Here is a 15616-nt window from a genome sequence, read left to right on the forward strand (position 1 = left end):
TCACATAATACCTCACCGTCAATGCCAGGCTTGCATCATGGCTCAGACTGCCATGTACAGGAATGTTATTTGTCAATGTGTCATCTCTAATATCCCTGTATCTGCCTGTAATCTCCTATCCTCCCAATTCTCATCCCTTGCCTTTCTCACCACCTGTGTGTTTCAGTCTCAGAGAAAAGCATCAGCTACTGCTGTTTCCATATTCCCCTTGTCTATCAATCTCTGGATGAGGCAGCTCAGGCCATATATGTGATTGTTCACCCTCAATTTCCAATCATGCTAATCGTTCTGCCATGCCCACTCAGATAAAATCCCCAAAGCAGCCTTTTAAACGTCTGATACCAAGATTCTGAGCACACTGTAGGGAAAAAAAATGCCAGTCTTTATTGTGGATCAGTCCCTTTGCTGGGCCCTCAGTGGTGCCTGGTCATCCTGTGCTCTTGTTCCGTCAGCTCGTATTTCAAATACTTTCATGTTCCTCAGGCCCCTGATGAAACACAACTCATCCTTCTTGGTGAAAGGGACCTTATCATGACTTCACTAAGAAAACTGAAATTTGAAGTCATTATATGAGAGCAGCCACGTTTCTTCCTCAGACCTCTAATTACCTATACCTGCATTGACTGCATCTATTAATTCCCCCACTTTCAGAAGGCAAGGCCTTTCTCTTTCTCACGTTCAATCCCATTTCTGACACCTTGGGGCTTGTTCTATCACTTATTGGTGTGCTGCTCCATGGTCTCCCTCTCTGCAGGCTCTTTCTCCTAGGTTATATACAGGCTCACAAGGCTCTCTCACCTAAAAAACAAAACCTTTCATTGACCTCACTCCTTTCCTTACCTTTCTCTCTTTTCTTCACTTCTCATACAAGCTTCTGGAAGCCTACACAGCTTCCTGAGCTACCTAAAAAATTAGTCCAGAAGGGGTCGATGGACTAGGAGAACATGGAGACATCAAGAGCTAATGCTTCTTTCTGAGGCTGAAAAGCACAGGTGGTGAGAACGGCAAGGGATGAGAACTGGAAGGACAGAAGATCACAGGCAGACATGGGGATGTTAGAGACGCCATATTGACAAAGAAGATTCCAGGATGCACCAATCTGAGCCGTGATGCAAGCCAGGCATTGACACCGAGGGATTATGCGAAATGGCAGTAAAGTCTACACAGGCTATATCTGCTTCCTCATTTCCCATTTACCCAGTCCGTAGAGTCTGGCCCTCATGTCCATCGTGCCACTAAAATTTATTTGGAAATGTTCTCTGGTGATTTCTCTGTTTCCAAATGCTAAGGGCAGTTTAGTAGCTGCTCTCGGTTGTACTTGCCATTAGTGACTATCTTTTGGGATTCTCCTTTCCTTGTTTGTTTCTTCATGATTCTATTCATCTGTTTTGTTTTGTTTTGTTTGGTTGTTTTTGTTTTGTTTTATTCTCTGCCTTGCTGTTTATTTCCCATCACCTTTGTGGCCTCTTCCTTTTTTGACCTTCATGCCAACACAGAATCATTCCCAGGTTCTCTTTGGTTTCCTACTCTTTTGCTTGTTGGGAAGTTGGATCCACTGTCATGATTTTAACTCTCACCTATAGGCCAACAATTGCCAAATTTATCTTCCAGCTCTAAACCCTATCCCTCCACTTTTAAAAAAGGGATCTCATTTTTTAATATCCCAAATCTCCTTCCATGGCATAATGCAATGGCATCATAATCCACACAGTCTTTCTGAAGAGACAAACTAAGTCCCTTTGGCTTCCTTGCTCTATGAATCCATTCCATCACCTGGTCCTTCCAATTTTATTTCCTCAAAATTTCTCAAACTTATTCTCCCCTCTCCCCTACCAGAATAATCTCACCTGGATTGTTTTACAGCCAGCTCATTCTTGCCTCCTGCTTTGTTCTCCAACAAATCTGTCTTCATCTGCCACTAGCATTATTTCTAAAAAACTGAAACCTGGTTATATCATATCCCTGGGTAAACTCTGTCAGTGGCCCCTGTGCTTTACAGATAAACCGAAGCTCCTTCTCATCATAGAAACATGGCCTCTAGGACCTTCCTCCATCCTCCTGCTCCTCCCTTATGTGCTGCCCTTCAAGTTTATACATTTTACCTTCTAGTAATATTAATTCTTGACAGTAACCTAGCTGTTTCACATCACTGTGTCTTGAGTTAGGCTAATTTTTCCAGTGAGAATGATTTCTGTCTTTTTATTTTTTGGCAGAGTAGAGAACTAACTTCTATTCCTCCTTCAAAACTTCTCTCAGATATCATCATTTCTTCCAAGAGGCCTTCATTCAATCCCCATGCTGGGCTAGTTTCTTCCCCAGTGTTTTCTTAAAAATACCTTTACACAGCACAGTAGATTAAAATTCACAGTTAATGTCATAGTAAGACATTGCTCAAATTATAGTGAACCTGACCTAACAATCCTTTTTTTTTAAAAAAAATATGAGACAGGGCCCTCAGGCTGAAGTGAGGTGGCATGATCAGAGCTCACTGCAGCTTTGAACTCCTGGGCTCCAGTGATCCTCAAACCTCAGGCTTCCAGGTAGCTGGGACTACAGGCTTGTACCACTGCACCCATCTAATTTCTATGTTGTTTGTGGTAGAGGCAGGGTCTTGCTATGTTGCCAGGTGGGCCTCAAACTCCTGGCCTCAAGTGATCCTCCCATCTTGGCCTCCCAAAGTGCTGAGATTACAGGTGTGAGTCACCGTACTGCACCTAATGTTTGAGGGGCACAGTCCATGCCTAATACATCCTAATATCCTATAACACGGTATAATGTGTAAAAATAGTAGGTCCTCAAAAAGTGTGCATTAAATTCATTCATTGTGTAAATATAAGTACTTAAATGAATATAAATTAAAATGCTAGTATAATTATTAAGTTGAAGTGGGAAACTAGTATCTCTTAGGTATTCCCCAGTTTCATTTCTGAGGAAAAGGGCTTTTTAACCTAAAATTGTATTCTCTATTTAAGAACAAGCTTTGATTATTTTCAGACATTAAGTATATAAGAGAAGCTTGCACCTCTACTGATAATGAATCTGGTCTCCATTTGTGTTATGGTTTAAATTATGTTACCCCATTAGGCATCTCTGCTACGACCAGTCCAGAAGGCACTGTGGCAAAGCCGGGTTGTCTGATGCAAGGTGAATGCTGATATGTATCTATAAACATGCAAGAGGATAGTTTAGGTATGTTCCAGTGGCAGTCTTGCCTTAAACAGGTATATGCTTACCTAGGAAAAGAAATAAAAGGAAATAAAAAAAAATAAAGAGGGCAAACCACATAAGAAGCATGGATTCTATTCTTATTTAAAAGGTTTTCCTTGGCTTGTTCAGTCTGGTAGAATTCTTTATACAAAAACTACAGAAGCGTGCAGAGAAGTAGGGCAGTTTCTTCAAAGACACTTCAGGTTGGAAGGGATCGAACAAATCAGGTCATTTAGCCCTCTCTCTTTGCAGAGGAGAAAACTGAAGCCCAAAGAGGAGAATGACTTCCCTAAAGTTGCAAAGAGTCAGTAGTAGAGCCAAAACTGGAAAAAAAGGGAAGAGGGCAAAGCAAGAGGGGGCTCCAAGTCCTTCCCCCTTCTGCTGTCCCTGCAAGTCCTCCTAGCCCCAGCCTGTCACATTACAGGAGCCCCCTAAGTGCCCATCAGAAACATGTATTTGAACTTCCAAGTATCCTATCCTTGTTCTTCCCTCTCCCTGAAGTAATTTTCTCCCTTCAGTTAAAGGCACATTCTTCCTTGTCCATCAACTTCACTTCAAACAGCACCACTTATCTCACTCCACGAAACACAAATTGCCTAATCAAATGTCCTCACAGCATTTGATTACTGTGGAATTCTTATTACATGATATTAATTATGTGGGTATGGATCCTGCTCCTCTGTCCCCAGACTGGGAGCTCTTAAAGGGCATCACACACACCTCATTTAGCCTTGTATTCCCTGCACAGAGTAAGCATTAGGTAAGTGCTTGCTGAATTACTTTGGATTAGAGAAGAGTGAAGATATAGCACATAAAGTTACTGAACAATACAGTGTTAAAATCAGATCTTAGATACAATGGTTGTGTAACAGTGCTGTGCTAATGAGTCCATTCTAACCGAAAGGCAAGAACAGGAAAACATGCTTGTCCTTATTTCAGGTATGTTCAGGAACTTCTTAGGGAGCAGACCAATCAGCTGTCAGAGGTTAACTATCAGGTGCCAGACAAAAATGGAAAGTTTAATGCTAATAATTGATAATTATCATGTGGGAAAATCAAAAGCAGTTTCTTGTAGACAGTGAAAGAAAGGCCATTTGGAATATGGGGAGAGGGTCTGAAAAGATATGATTTCTGTACAAATTACCATAATGTGCAATAGAGTAGAAGCTAGTATAAGAAGATTGTGATAGCTGAACTTTCACTGCCTAAGCTTGTGGACATTTTAATAAAATTATGTTTTCTATAAATCATAGGTTATACTTTCTCTATTTTTTGAGAGACAGGGTCTCACTTTGTTGCCCAGGCTGGAGTGCAGTGGTGTGATCATGCCTCACTGCAACCTCGACTTCCCAGGCTCAAGCAATTCTCCCACCTCAGCCTCCTGAGCAGCTGGGACTACAGGCGTGTGCCACCATGCCTGGCTAATTTCTTGATCTTTTGTAGAGATAGGGTCTTGCTATGTTGTCTAGGCTGCATAGGCTGTACTATTTACGAAGGAGACTTACTGTATGTTACATTTGCATCCTCAAAATAATTTTTAATTCTTATGACATGCCAACACCTACCTGAGTATATTATAAACACTGAAAAATGAATTTAGGACAGAATAATAACTATAAAATTTTACTATTTCATAATAAGTTTACAAAGTAATAAATGTAGTTTGGAAGTATAGAAATTTATTTATCAAGTACTGCCAGAAACTCAGTCTTATTATTTTATAGTCACATCGTGTTTTTGATTAAAAAAATGATCTTATCCACAGAGTGATTTAAAGATATTTAAACTATTCTTATTCACCAAATTTGGCTTGAAGTAACTTCAGGCTGTTTTTTAAAACCTGAATACACTCTCAAAAGAAGGTTTGCCAACCTTATGACTATTCAAAGAATTGGCTCCAAGCTTTGAAAGTAACACGGCAAGAAGAATTTCAAAAAGATTTTGTGCAATTGCAGCATTGTTGGAAAAGTTCCTGGGTTCCTTTGGTGACTACTTTTAAAGACACAACAGTCACATGCTTTAAAAACACATCAGTCACATCACTTTATAGAAACACTCTGTACTTGTGCAAAGAAGGACCCATCTATGGTTTTTAAAAATTGGAATCCATGAAGGACTGCTGTGCCAATTACGATGTAGAGCTTCAACAACAACAACAACAAAAATAAATAAAAAAGAACTTCTCTACTGCTAGGTTGGAGCACAGCCTTTATTTTATGATTAGAAAACACACATACAAAAGTTAAGAGAACTCTGTGGGATGCATAGACTTTAATAGGAGGTACTTTGTCTTCTGCATCTTTACCCTTCCTAAATCTAGTGAGGTTGTATAATTAATGACTTTAGGAGGCTGGTTCAGTTTAGACTGCCTGCCTTTCTATTTTGGCTTCAACATTTTAACAGCTGTTATGACTTGGGCAAGTCACTGTGTCTCTCTTATATATAAAACATGATGAAAACAGTACCTACTTTATTCTATGCATATCTGTAAAAGCATTTTGAATAGTGTCTAATACATAGCAATGATATTACTTCATCTTGTCTTAGTTTTGATATATTTTCTGGAGCTACCTAGTTTCTTCTTTGAAAGAACACGGAATCTCAAAACAAAATATTCCTTTCCTCTCTATTCCATTTTCCTTATGCAAAGGCTTTACGTGTTTCATCCTGGTGATATTCAAGACACTTAGCATGGTACCCATGGCATAAAAATACTTAGTAAATGTCAGTTGAATACTCAATCAAATCTCTCTGGTCATCATTAACTGTCAAATACTGCTTCTTTCTTAGCTCATATGCCATTTATTATTCTGATATTTTGTGATTTTATAATTTGAGAAAAGGTGCTGTGATTCTTTGTAAAATTTTCAGAAAAGATCCTGATCAAATCAAGAACACACCTAAGAAATCTACCAACTTCACATCAAAACAAGTCCAACTTTATATACTATGGAACTTTGTTATTAAGGGAGGAAGGGAGAGTGAGAGGAAAAAAATATATTCTTAACAATAAATGTAGGCTCTTCAAGGACCTCACTGTATATTACACAGAGCATCCTGCATAATATTTAAGGATTAAATAGATCAATTGAGGTGTTGTTTTCTAATGAATTATAGAAACAATGTAGTGATAATAAAAGTTGTAATGATGAATTTGTAGTTTTTTATCACCATCAATATATAGCAATTCAACTCTCAATACACATTTTACAGCAACACACACTAAGGGTTTCAGAATCATTTGTAGGAACACAAAATAACTATTTTCACATAATCCTTAATTATTATAAATGACATAAAAATTAAGCATACTGTATTTCCGAGGTTCTTCCTAGTTTTTAACTCACTGCACAAGCTGGGCATAATGTGAAAGACAACAGATATGGATATAATCATACACCTGATGTATACGGACTTTAAGAAAACACCAACATGTATACCCAGGTCAACATCTCCACTAGGACTGGGCATGGTGGCTCATGCCTGTAATCCCAGCACTTTGGGAGGCTGAGGTGGGCAAATCTCTTTTTTTTTTTTTTGAGACGGAGTTTCACTCATGTTACCCAGGCTGGAGTGCAATGGCGCGATCTCAGCTCACCGCAACCTCCGCCTCCTGGGTTCAGGCAATTCTCCTGCCTCAGCTTCCTGAGTAGCTGGGATTACAGGCACGCACCACCATGCCCAGCTAATTTTTTCTGTATTTTTAGTAGAGACGGGGTTTCACCATGTTGACCAGGATGGTCTCAATCTCTTGACCTCATGATCCACCCGCCTCGGCCTCCCAAAGTGCTGGGATTACAGGCTTGAGCCACAGCGCCCGGCCTGGGCAAATCTCTTGAATCCAAGAGTTCAACACCAGTCTGGGTAACATGGTGATACCCTGTCTCTACAAAAAATAAGAAAACTAGTCAGGCATGGTGGTGCATGGCTGTAGTCCCAGCTACTCCAGAGGCTGAGGTGGGAGGACCACCTGGAGAGATTAAGAAAATAAATCTCTTGATTTGCGCCCAGAGAGGTTGAGACTGCTGTGAGCTTGCGATCATGCCACTTCATTTCAGCCTGGGTGACAGAATGAGACCCTGTCTCGAAAGAGAAAACAGAAAAAAGTCTCCATTAGGGAAGAAGAGGCATGTCAACACCCATCTCATTGCCTGAGACAAGACATGGAATAGCACAGAGAAAGAAGAGAAGGAATATCTTCCAGGGCAGAAGAGGAAGATTATGCAGGTTAATGGTAAATTAGCCAATTTTTTCTTTCTCTTTTCAACGTAACTCAGTATTATTTCCCCGTCTCTTTTTTTCTAACTCTTTTCTATTTTTCCTCATTTCTTTACTCATTTTCTCCAACTTCACATTTCCATTTCTCTCATCTTGGCCTCTTCCCTTTTAAAACAGGTCTCATTGTCATTGTGCCCTCTATTTAATTGTTCAGAGGGTGGCCCAGATATCACTACTTAATCTAATTAGGGGGTCTGTCTAGGATCATCTAGACTAGAAGAGAGGAACAGAAGAGATTAAGAAAGTAAATTGATAGGATGGCTCACTCACAATTCTTCTGTTTAACACTGGGGGTCTACCTTGCCAAGGTCATCACCATAAGATTGTATTCTAATGGATTTGTCTACTACTGCTAAAACTATGAATTTATTTTATGAGTAGATAACTATTCTGCAAAGAAGCTTGTAAAAAATAGTATTTGAGAGTAATGTCTGCCATTTATTGAGCTCTCCTATGGTGCGCAGATATTCTGTGATCACACTTAATCATAACAATCTCACGAGGTACTTCATGTCACCAAGTTCAACACATTTATAGGTATACTTGAAGTTGGATAGTCTAAAGAAAAGAAAACAAATCAACAAAAAACCTGATTCCGGCCTTAAAAAGACAATAGCATAAGAAAAAAGACCAAAACCTAGGGAAGTGTTATCTTTGAGACAAGGAACTATAGGGTACTCCTATCCTACAGGACAAAGGCCTCCATTTTTCATTTTGTGTGTATCTATATTGTTTTAAGTTTTGACATTATACATGTACTGCTTTAAAAATGTCATCACATATGGGAAGATTATGTTCCAACTGTCACTTAAAAAAGCAGTAAATATTATATGCAAAATTTTAAGAGATTGTAAAAAAAAAAGGTACCCAAGTCTCACAGCCTGAGTTATCTTTGATGTAATTTGGGAAGTTTTCAAAATCTTAAGTATGAATGTCACTTAGTCAACATTCAACAGATGTTTATTGTTACAAAGTATAAGGCACTGACCTATCTTTAAGATGCTTACAGTCTTGTTTGTCTTGCTACATGAAAGACTCTTCTCTTAAGTCTACCACATGGGCCCTCCTACATTGCTGGTAGGAATATAAAATGCTGTAACTACTTTGGAAAACAGTTTGCCAGTCCCTCAAAAAGTTAAATATAGAATTATCATGTGATCCATCACTTTCACTTCTAGGTATATAATCAAGAGAAAGGAAAGCGTATGTTCACACAAAGACTTGCATGCAAATATTCATAGCAATGTTATTCGAAATTGTCAAAAGCGGAGACAATCTAAATGTTCGGCAGAGGAATAGACAAAATGTGGTATATCCATGCAATAGAATATTATTCAGCAATGAAAAGGAATGAATTACTGGCACATGCTACTTCAAAATATGATGTGAACCTCAAATGAACCTCAAAACATGATGTGAAATAAAAGACAGATATAAGAGATTACATATCGTATGATTCCATTTCTATGAAATGCCCAGAAAAGGCAGATTTATAGAGATAGGTCGTAGATAGTGAGTGCCTAGAGCTGGAGTTGGAGCTGGAACAAAGATTAAGAATAAATGCACCTGAGGGATCTCACTGGAGGGATGAAAATGTTCTTAAACTGGATTATGGTGACGGTGCATCACTTGGTAATATTACTAAGAGTCATGGAATTATATCCCGAAATGGGTAAATTTTATGAGGTAAAATCTCAATAAAGTTGTTACAAATAATATGCATCTTGGGACATCATGTCCATTATAAATACAGAAATTTTTGACACACATGGAGTGACCAATGAGGGCTACATATGTGTATCTTAGGGAATGTAAATTAGTTTCCTTTAGGAAAAGTAGTTTAAGTTGGTTCTAATTCTCTTCTCAGGGTAACTAATCAACCTTTGGATAAAACACTCCTCTTTAAGCATAAAGAAACAGTCATTAAAATGGCTGAGGAGGAATCTCTCTCAAGGATCTTTGCCTTATTACATTTGAAAATGTGCAAAATACCTAAAGCTGAGCATTTAAAAAATTAGAAAGTTGCTAAAGGACAGTTCTGTTGAAGTTTAGCAAATGGAAAAAAAAAAACACTCCGCAGTTTAAAGCTGAGGGTCCATGAGAGAAAAGCTCAGTGCCAGGAAGCAGAATGTGGAATCAATGGACCATGGATAGAAGTACTGGACAACAGATGCATAACACCAGATCAGTAAGCAATATTTAAATTAGCTGGGAGGTCACAAAATACTCATAGCATGAGATCCTGTTAGCATCAAGTAAAAACCAACACACCTAGTTAGATTCAAGGAAATGCTCAGGTGCTGTCACAAGAGTCCTCAGGGTCACTTTATAGAACATTGTTACAGGCTGCTGTAAGCATTTGACCCCTTTGAAGTTTGACTATTTAGTTTAATTACATTTTAGGTCATCCTCCCAACTCCACCCATAGCACGTCCCAGATGTTCAACAGTGAGGACTAATACAGCTACAGTTTATGAAGAGCTGATAGTATGCAGGCACCAGGTGAAGTATGTGTCTTTATTTTTTTCTTAAACATTGATTTTTAAGTTTTTAAACTTGCACTTACACGTGCAAGTTTGTCATATAGGTAAACTTGTGTCATGGGAGTTTGTTACACAGATTATTTTGTCACTCAGCTGTTAAACCTAGTACCCATTAGTTATTTTTTCTGATCCTCTCCCTCCTCCCACCTTCCATCCTCTAATAGGTCCCAGTGTGTGGGGTTCCCTTCTGTGTCCATGAGTTCTCATCATTTAGCTCCCACTTAAGTGAGAACATGCAGTATTTGGTTTTCTGTTCCTGTATTAGTTTGCTAAAGATAATGGCCTCCTGCTCCATTCATGTCCCTGCAAAGGACATGATCTTGTTTTTACGGCTGCATAGTATTCCATGGTGTATATGTACCACATTTTCATATATATATTTTGTTTTGTTTTGTTTTGTTTGTTTTTATTTTTATTGTTTTTTGAGATGGAGTTTCACCCTGTGGCCCAGGCTGGAGTGCAGTGGCGTGATCTCAGCTCACTGCAGCCTCCGCCTCCCAGGTTCAAGCAATTCCCCTGTCTCAGCCTCCCAAGTAGCTGAGACTACAGGTGCCTGCCACCGCACCCGGCTAACTTTGGTATTTTTAGTAGAGACAGGGCTTCACCATATTGGCCAGGTTGGTCTCAAATTCCTGACCTTGTGATCTGCCTGACTCCACCTCCCAAAGTGCTGGGATTACAGCATGAAACACCGCGCCTGGCCATATACCACATTTTCTTTATCCAGTCTACCATTGATGGGCATTTGGGTTGATTCCATGTCTTTGCTATTGTAAAGCGCGCTGCAGTGAACATACATGTGCATGTGTCTTTATAAAAGAAAAATTTATATTCTTCTGGGCATATACCCAGGAAGGGGATTGCTGGGTTGACTGGCATTTCTATCTTTAGGTCTTTGAGCAATTGCCACACTGTCTTCCACAATGGTTGAACTAATTTACATCCCCACCAACAGGGTATAAGCATTCCTTTTTCTCTGCAACCGTGCCAGCATCTGTTATTTTTTTGACTTTTTAGTAATTGCCATCTGATTGGTTGGTGTGAGATGGAATCTCATTGTAGTTTGATTTGCATTTCTCTAATGATTAGTGATGTTCAGCTATTTTTCATGATTATTGGCTCTATGTATACCTTCTTTTGAAAAGCGTCTGTTCTTATGTCTCCTATTTAAACTTCAAAGCAAGCCTGTATCAAACGCAGACTTAAGTACTCCCCATTACAGATAATGAAACAGAGACTTAGAGGTGCTGAGTAACTTGCCAGAGTCAGACCTGTAGGAGACAGGAAAGCCAGAATTCAAATACTGGTTTCCTAAAGCCTGCATTTTTAACCACTTCATTTACTGCTTAGGTAAATCAGCAATTTTCTATGATACTAACCTCCAGTCATAGAGCTAATTTGGTTTACTATATATTTTTTCAAAACCTTTCAAACCAGAACACATTGTTTATTTTCTCCATTTTTAAAACTCCTCCATTGGGTGTTACACTTTAATATAATTTATAAATGCAATATGTATAAGATATTTTAAAATATGAGTCTTCATACATTGAAAGCCCATAGTTAGTGGATTAGTAGGTGAATTAATATATGTTAAAATATGTTATATGTCATTCTTTCCTACCCCAAAGTTTATAATGAGAAGTGGACAGGGTCTTGCTATGTTGCCCAGGCTGGAGTGCAGTGACACGATCCATGATCTTGGCTCACTGCAACAACCTCTGCCTCCCAGGTTCAAGCTATTCTCTCACCTCAGCCTCCCTGGTAGTTGGAATTACAGGTGTGAGCCACCACACCTGGCTCATTTTTATATTTTTAGTAGAGATGGGGTTTCACTATGTTGGCCAGGCTGGTCTCAAACTTTGGCCTCAAGTGATCCACCCACGTCAGCCTCCCAAAGTGCTGGGTTTATAGGTGTAACCTACCACACCCAGCCTGTCAGATCTGATGACCTGAAAATTCAAAAAAAAAAAAAAATTATATGCACATACACAGAGACAGAGAGATAATCTTCTTTTGCTAAATGGAAACTTTCAAAGTTTGGAATTAAGTAAGTGCTAAGAAATTGAGTTAGGTCCAACAATGCTTTGCCTTGATTTCTTTTGCTTCTAATTCAAGATCAGTTCCAAACTTTAACTTTTATTCTGTTTGTCAAATACTCCAACATGCCATGAACAAAGACAGAGAGTCTGGATGAGAGATGTTGCCACTGCAGGTCATTTATTTTTACTTGAATTCACTATTTTAAGTAAAAATATATACTAAAAATAACTAACATTTATTGATAATACCAGAGAGCTTTCTTTTAAGGCAAATGTTCTTGTTGCCCACATCTATCCTTTTTCTACATACATATGGAATTGAACAAATTCCTAAAATTCTTACACCTTAAATTATTAAAATGTTAAAAACAAATTGCAATTTGAATGACATTACATGTACTTTAATTCATTATTTGAAATAGGAATCAAGGTAACTTTTGCTCAGAATATATCAGCATTCATTTTGGATAATTGCTGAAATTCATTAAAAGTAACCTGGACATTACTAAATGAGATCCAGAAGAAACTTTAAGAAATAAAGGTGTGTTTTATAAAATGTGTGTCAAAAAAAGTCAGGCTATGCTATGACCATCCAAGTACTGGGAACATAAAATTCAGAATGAAAAAGGTAAAAAAAAGCAGAGAAAATTAGGATCTCAAAAGGAAATGTACAGCTAAAGTACTTATTCTTGGTCAGAAAGGGGTACATTGTATTTTTTTAATCAAATGCGCACCTTTGGTGATGAGTGTGTCATCAACTTCACCTTCTACCACAAAGATGAACAAATTAGGCACAGCTCTTAGGCAAGTAAATGTACCTAGAAATTCTAACTGCTACTGATAGGCAATTTGATTAAGAAAAATTTTAAAGGTAGAGTTTTCCCTGACATAGTCAAGCTGAATGTCAGCTACAAGCATATTACGGTCTATATCTTAATAGGTAGGTCTGGGGTCTTAGCCTCCCCAGCTCACCAACAGATGGTTATTGAAAGTGACTGTTTGCTGGGCCCTCTGAGAAATTCAATAAGGAAAAATGTAATACGAGTCTGCAACCTATTTAGAGGAAAGATAACTAATACAACTGGATTACTAAGTGAATTAATATATGTTAACAACTTAAGACAGTACTTTGTACAAACTAAACTGTCAATAAACATTAATTGTTAATTAATCATCACAATAACAGCAGCTAAATTCTATGAGGCAGAAGCCACATAGGTACAAGGTGAGCACTGGTAAAGAAGAGATGAGTATGGTTAGTAATGAGGGATGGCTTCACATGAAGGAAAACTTGAGTTGATTTCTAGAAGTATATGAACAGAGCAGAGAGAGGGGTAAGGAATAGCAGCAAGGAAAAGTAAGACACAGGGGATCCATTCGGTCCTATGTTTGGCATACCGCTTCCTTATTCCTTCTGCCTATCACTTTTTTTTTGAGATTTATAAGAAAAATATTTTTAAATTATTTAAAAATTAATATTATTTTTAATTGAAAAATCACAAATGTATACATTTATGGGGTACAAGGTAATGTTTTAGTATATGTATACCATGTGGCATGATGAAATTAAGCAACGTACCTACCATCTTGCTTACCTATCATTTTTTATGGTGAGACATTTGAAATTTACTCTCAGTTATTTTGAAATATACAGTACATTATTATTCGCTAATCACCTTGCTGTGCAATAGATCTGAAAACTTATTCATCCTGTCTAATTGAAACTTTGTACCCTTTGATCAACTCCCTATTCCCTCTTCTTCCCCAACCCTTTCCACCTTCTAGTGCTTGGCAACCACCATTCTACTCTGTGTTTCTATGACTCCAACTTTTAAATTTACTTTTAAGTTAAATTAAATTATAGTTTTGAGACAGGATCTCATTCTGTGCTCAGGCTGGAGTGCAGTGGCACAAACATGGATCACTGCAGCCTCAGTTGCCTAGGTTCAAGCGATTCTCCCACCTCAGCCTCCTGAGTAGCTGGGACCACAGTTGTGTGCCATCAGGCTTAACTTTATTTTCTGTAGAGACAAGGTCTCACTTTGTTGCCCAGGCTGGTCTTGAACTCCTGGGCTCAAGTGATCCTGTTGGGATTACAGGCATGAGCTACGGTGCCTGGCCTGAGTCAAGTTTTTTAGATGTCACACTTAAGTGAGATCATGCAGTCTTTGCTTTTCTATTCCTGGCTTATTTTGCTTAGTATATATTCTCTGCATTCATCCATGTCACAAATGACAGAATCTTTATTTTTAAAGGCTGAATAGTATCATGTATATATACCACATTGTTTTTATTCATTGATTGACAGATTGATTTCGTATCTTGTGTATATATAGCACATTTTCTTATCCATTCATCTGTTGATGGACACTTAAGTTGATTTCATACCTTGGCTATTGTGAGTAACCTGCAATGAATATGGGACAGCTGCATATATCACCCCTTTAAGTATAGAGCTGCTAGTATGATTGGCTATAAAAGATGGGCATGCTGACTAGTATTAGGAAGTGAGGTTGCAATGGTATGTGTGGGTCCAGATCATAGAGGACCTTAAAATCTTGGCAGAGGAGCTAATTTTTAAAAGTAGGCTATGGAAGGCCATCATAGATTCTGGAACAGAGGAACTGGGGTACAGAATAGTGGTTATAAGTTGCTGCTGTAAAGTTAGGTGACCTGGGCCTGAATCCTGGCTGCTCTTTTATTAACTGTGTGACTGCCTAGCTGCTTAGCTTCTCAGAGCTTCAATGCTTTTATCTGTAACATGAAAATAGTAACTCCTACCTCATTCTTTGTGTGAATTCATTTAAAGTGTTGAGCACACTCCCTGTCACATAGTAAGCACTCTCAGTAAGTGCCAGCTGCTATGACTTGGGAGGCTAAGGCTCTATGTGATGAGGCCTATGTGGGTGCAGTTACAGATGCAGGGAAATTGCGAGGAGCAAGTCATTCTAATCCTCTTAGAAGAAACGTCCATTGGGACACCTGGACTTCCACAAGACTTTGAGCTTAGTGATAATTAATCTAAGTTATGAAGTTCAAAGCAGAAGTTAGGCCGGGTTTCTAAGCACAAAAATGTGGCAAGCTGAAATGATTTCAAAGTGAAATGATCACATCAGTATATCCTTATGATAATATATATCCCTCCTTTCTAAATTACTCGCACTAAAACAGGAGTTTTAGAGTTCAGAAGGGTTAGTGTCTAAAATCATAGACTAAATTAGAAGTGACTTCAGTAGGCTTAGAAAATACCACTTTGTAGGAAAAAAACAACCCCTCTCCCCAAACAAATTTTACCAAAGACTGAAAAATAGATAACTATCTTAACAGTAAAGAACACTCAGTTATAGGCTAAACTCTTTATCTACCTTGTCTGTGTGTTTAATGTGGCAATGGTCACCAATGTCCCTTGAAGTACAGTAATATTCATTTGCGCCTCCCCCACCCCTGCGCTGCCCTTGAAGTTCCAGAAGGGCAGATGCAAAATAACATTTATCCTTGCGCTGTCCATCGTTATTGAACAAGTAGATACTCAATTATTTGCTGAAC

The 15616-nt window shown here is 38.5% G+C and overlaps 1 protein-coding gene across 6 annotated transcripts in view; it reads right to left on the reverse strand.

Annotated features, from left to right (window-relative positions):
• Nucleotides 1-15616, reverse strand: part of GRAMD2B (GRAM domain containing 2B) — a 114982-nt gene that overhangs the window by 54786 nt on the left and 44580 nt on the right. Inside the window, exon 1 of one of the 6 annotated variants that reach the window (XM_032265519.1) lies at nucleotides 5677-6706. The exons of the other annotated variants lie outside the window; for them this stretch is intronic. Within the exon in view, the coding sequence (XP_032121410.1) occupies nucleotides 5677-5690 (14 nt within the window). The 5' untranslated portion in view covers nucleotides 5691-6706. Of the gene's footprint in view, nucleotides 1-5676; nucleotides 6707-15616 lie in introns of those variants that run through there. 6 annotated transcript variants of the gene reach the window in all.

The sequence above is a fragment of the Sapajus apella genome, unplaced genomic scaffold (genome assembly GCF_009761245.1).
Source record: "Sapajus apella isolate SASKATOON/1434 unplaced genomic scaffold, GSC_monkey_1.0 scaffold1, whole genome shotgun sequence".
In the NCBI taxonomy this organism is placed as follows: Eukaryota; Metazoa; Chordata; class Mammalia; order Primates; family Cebidae; genus Sapajus; species Sapajus apella.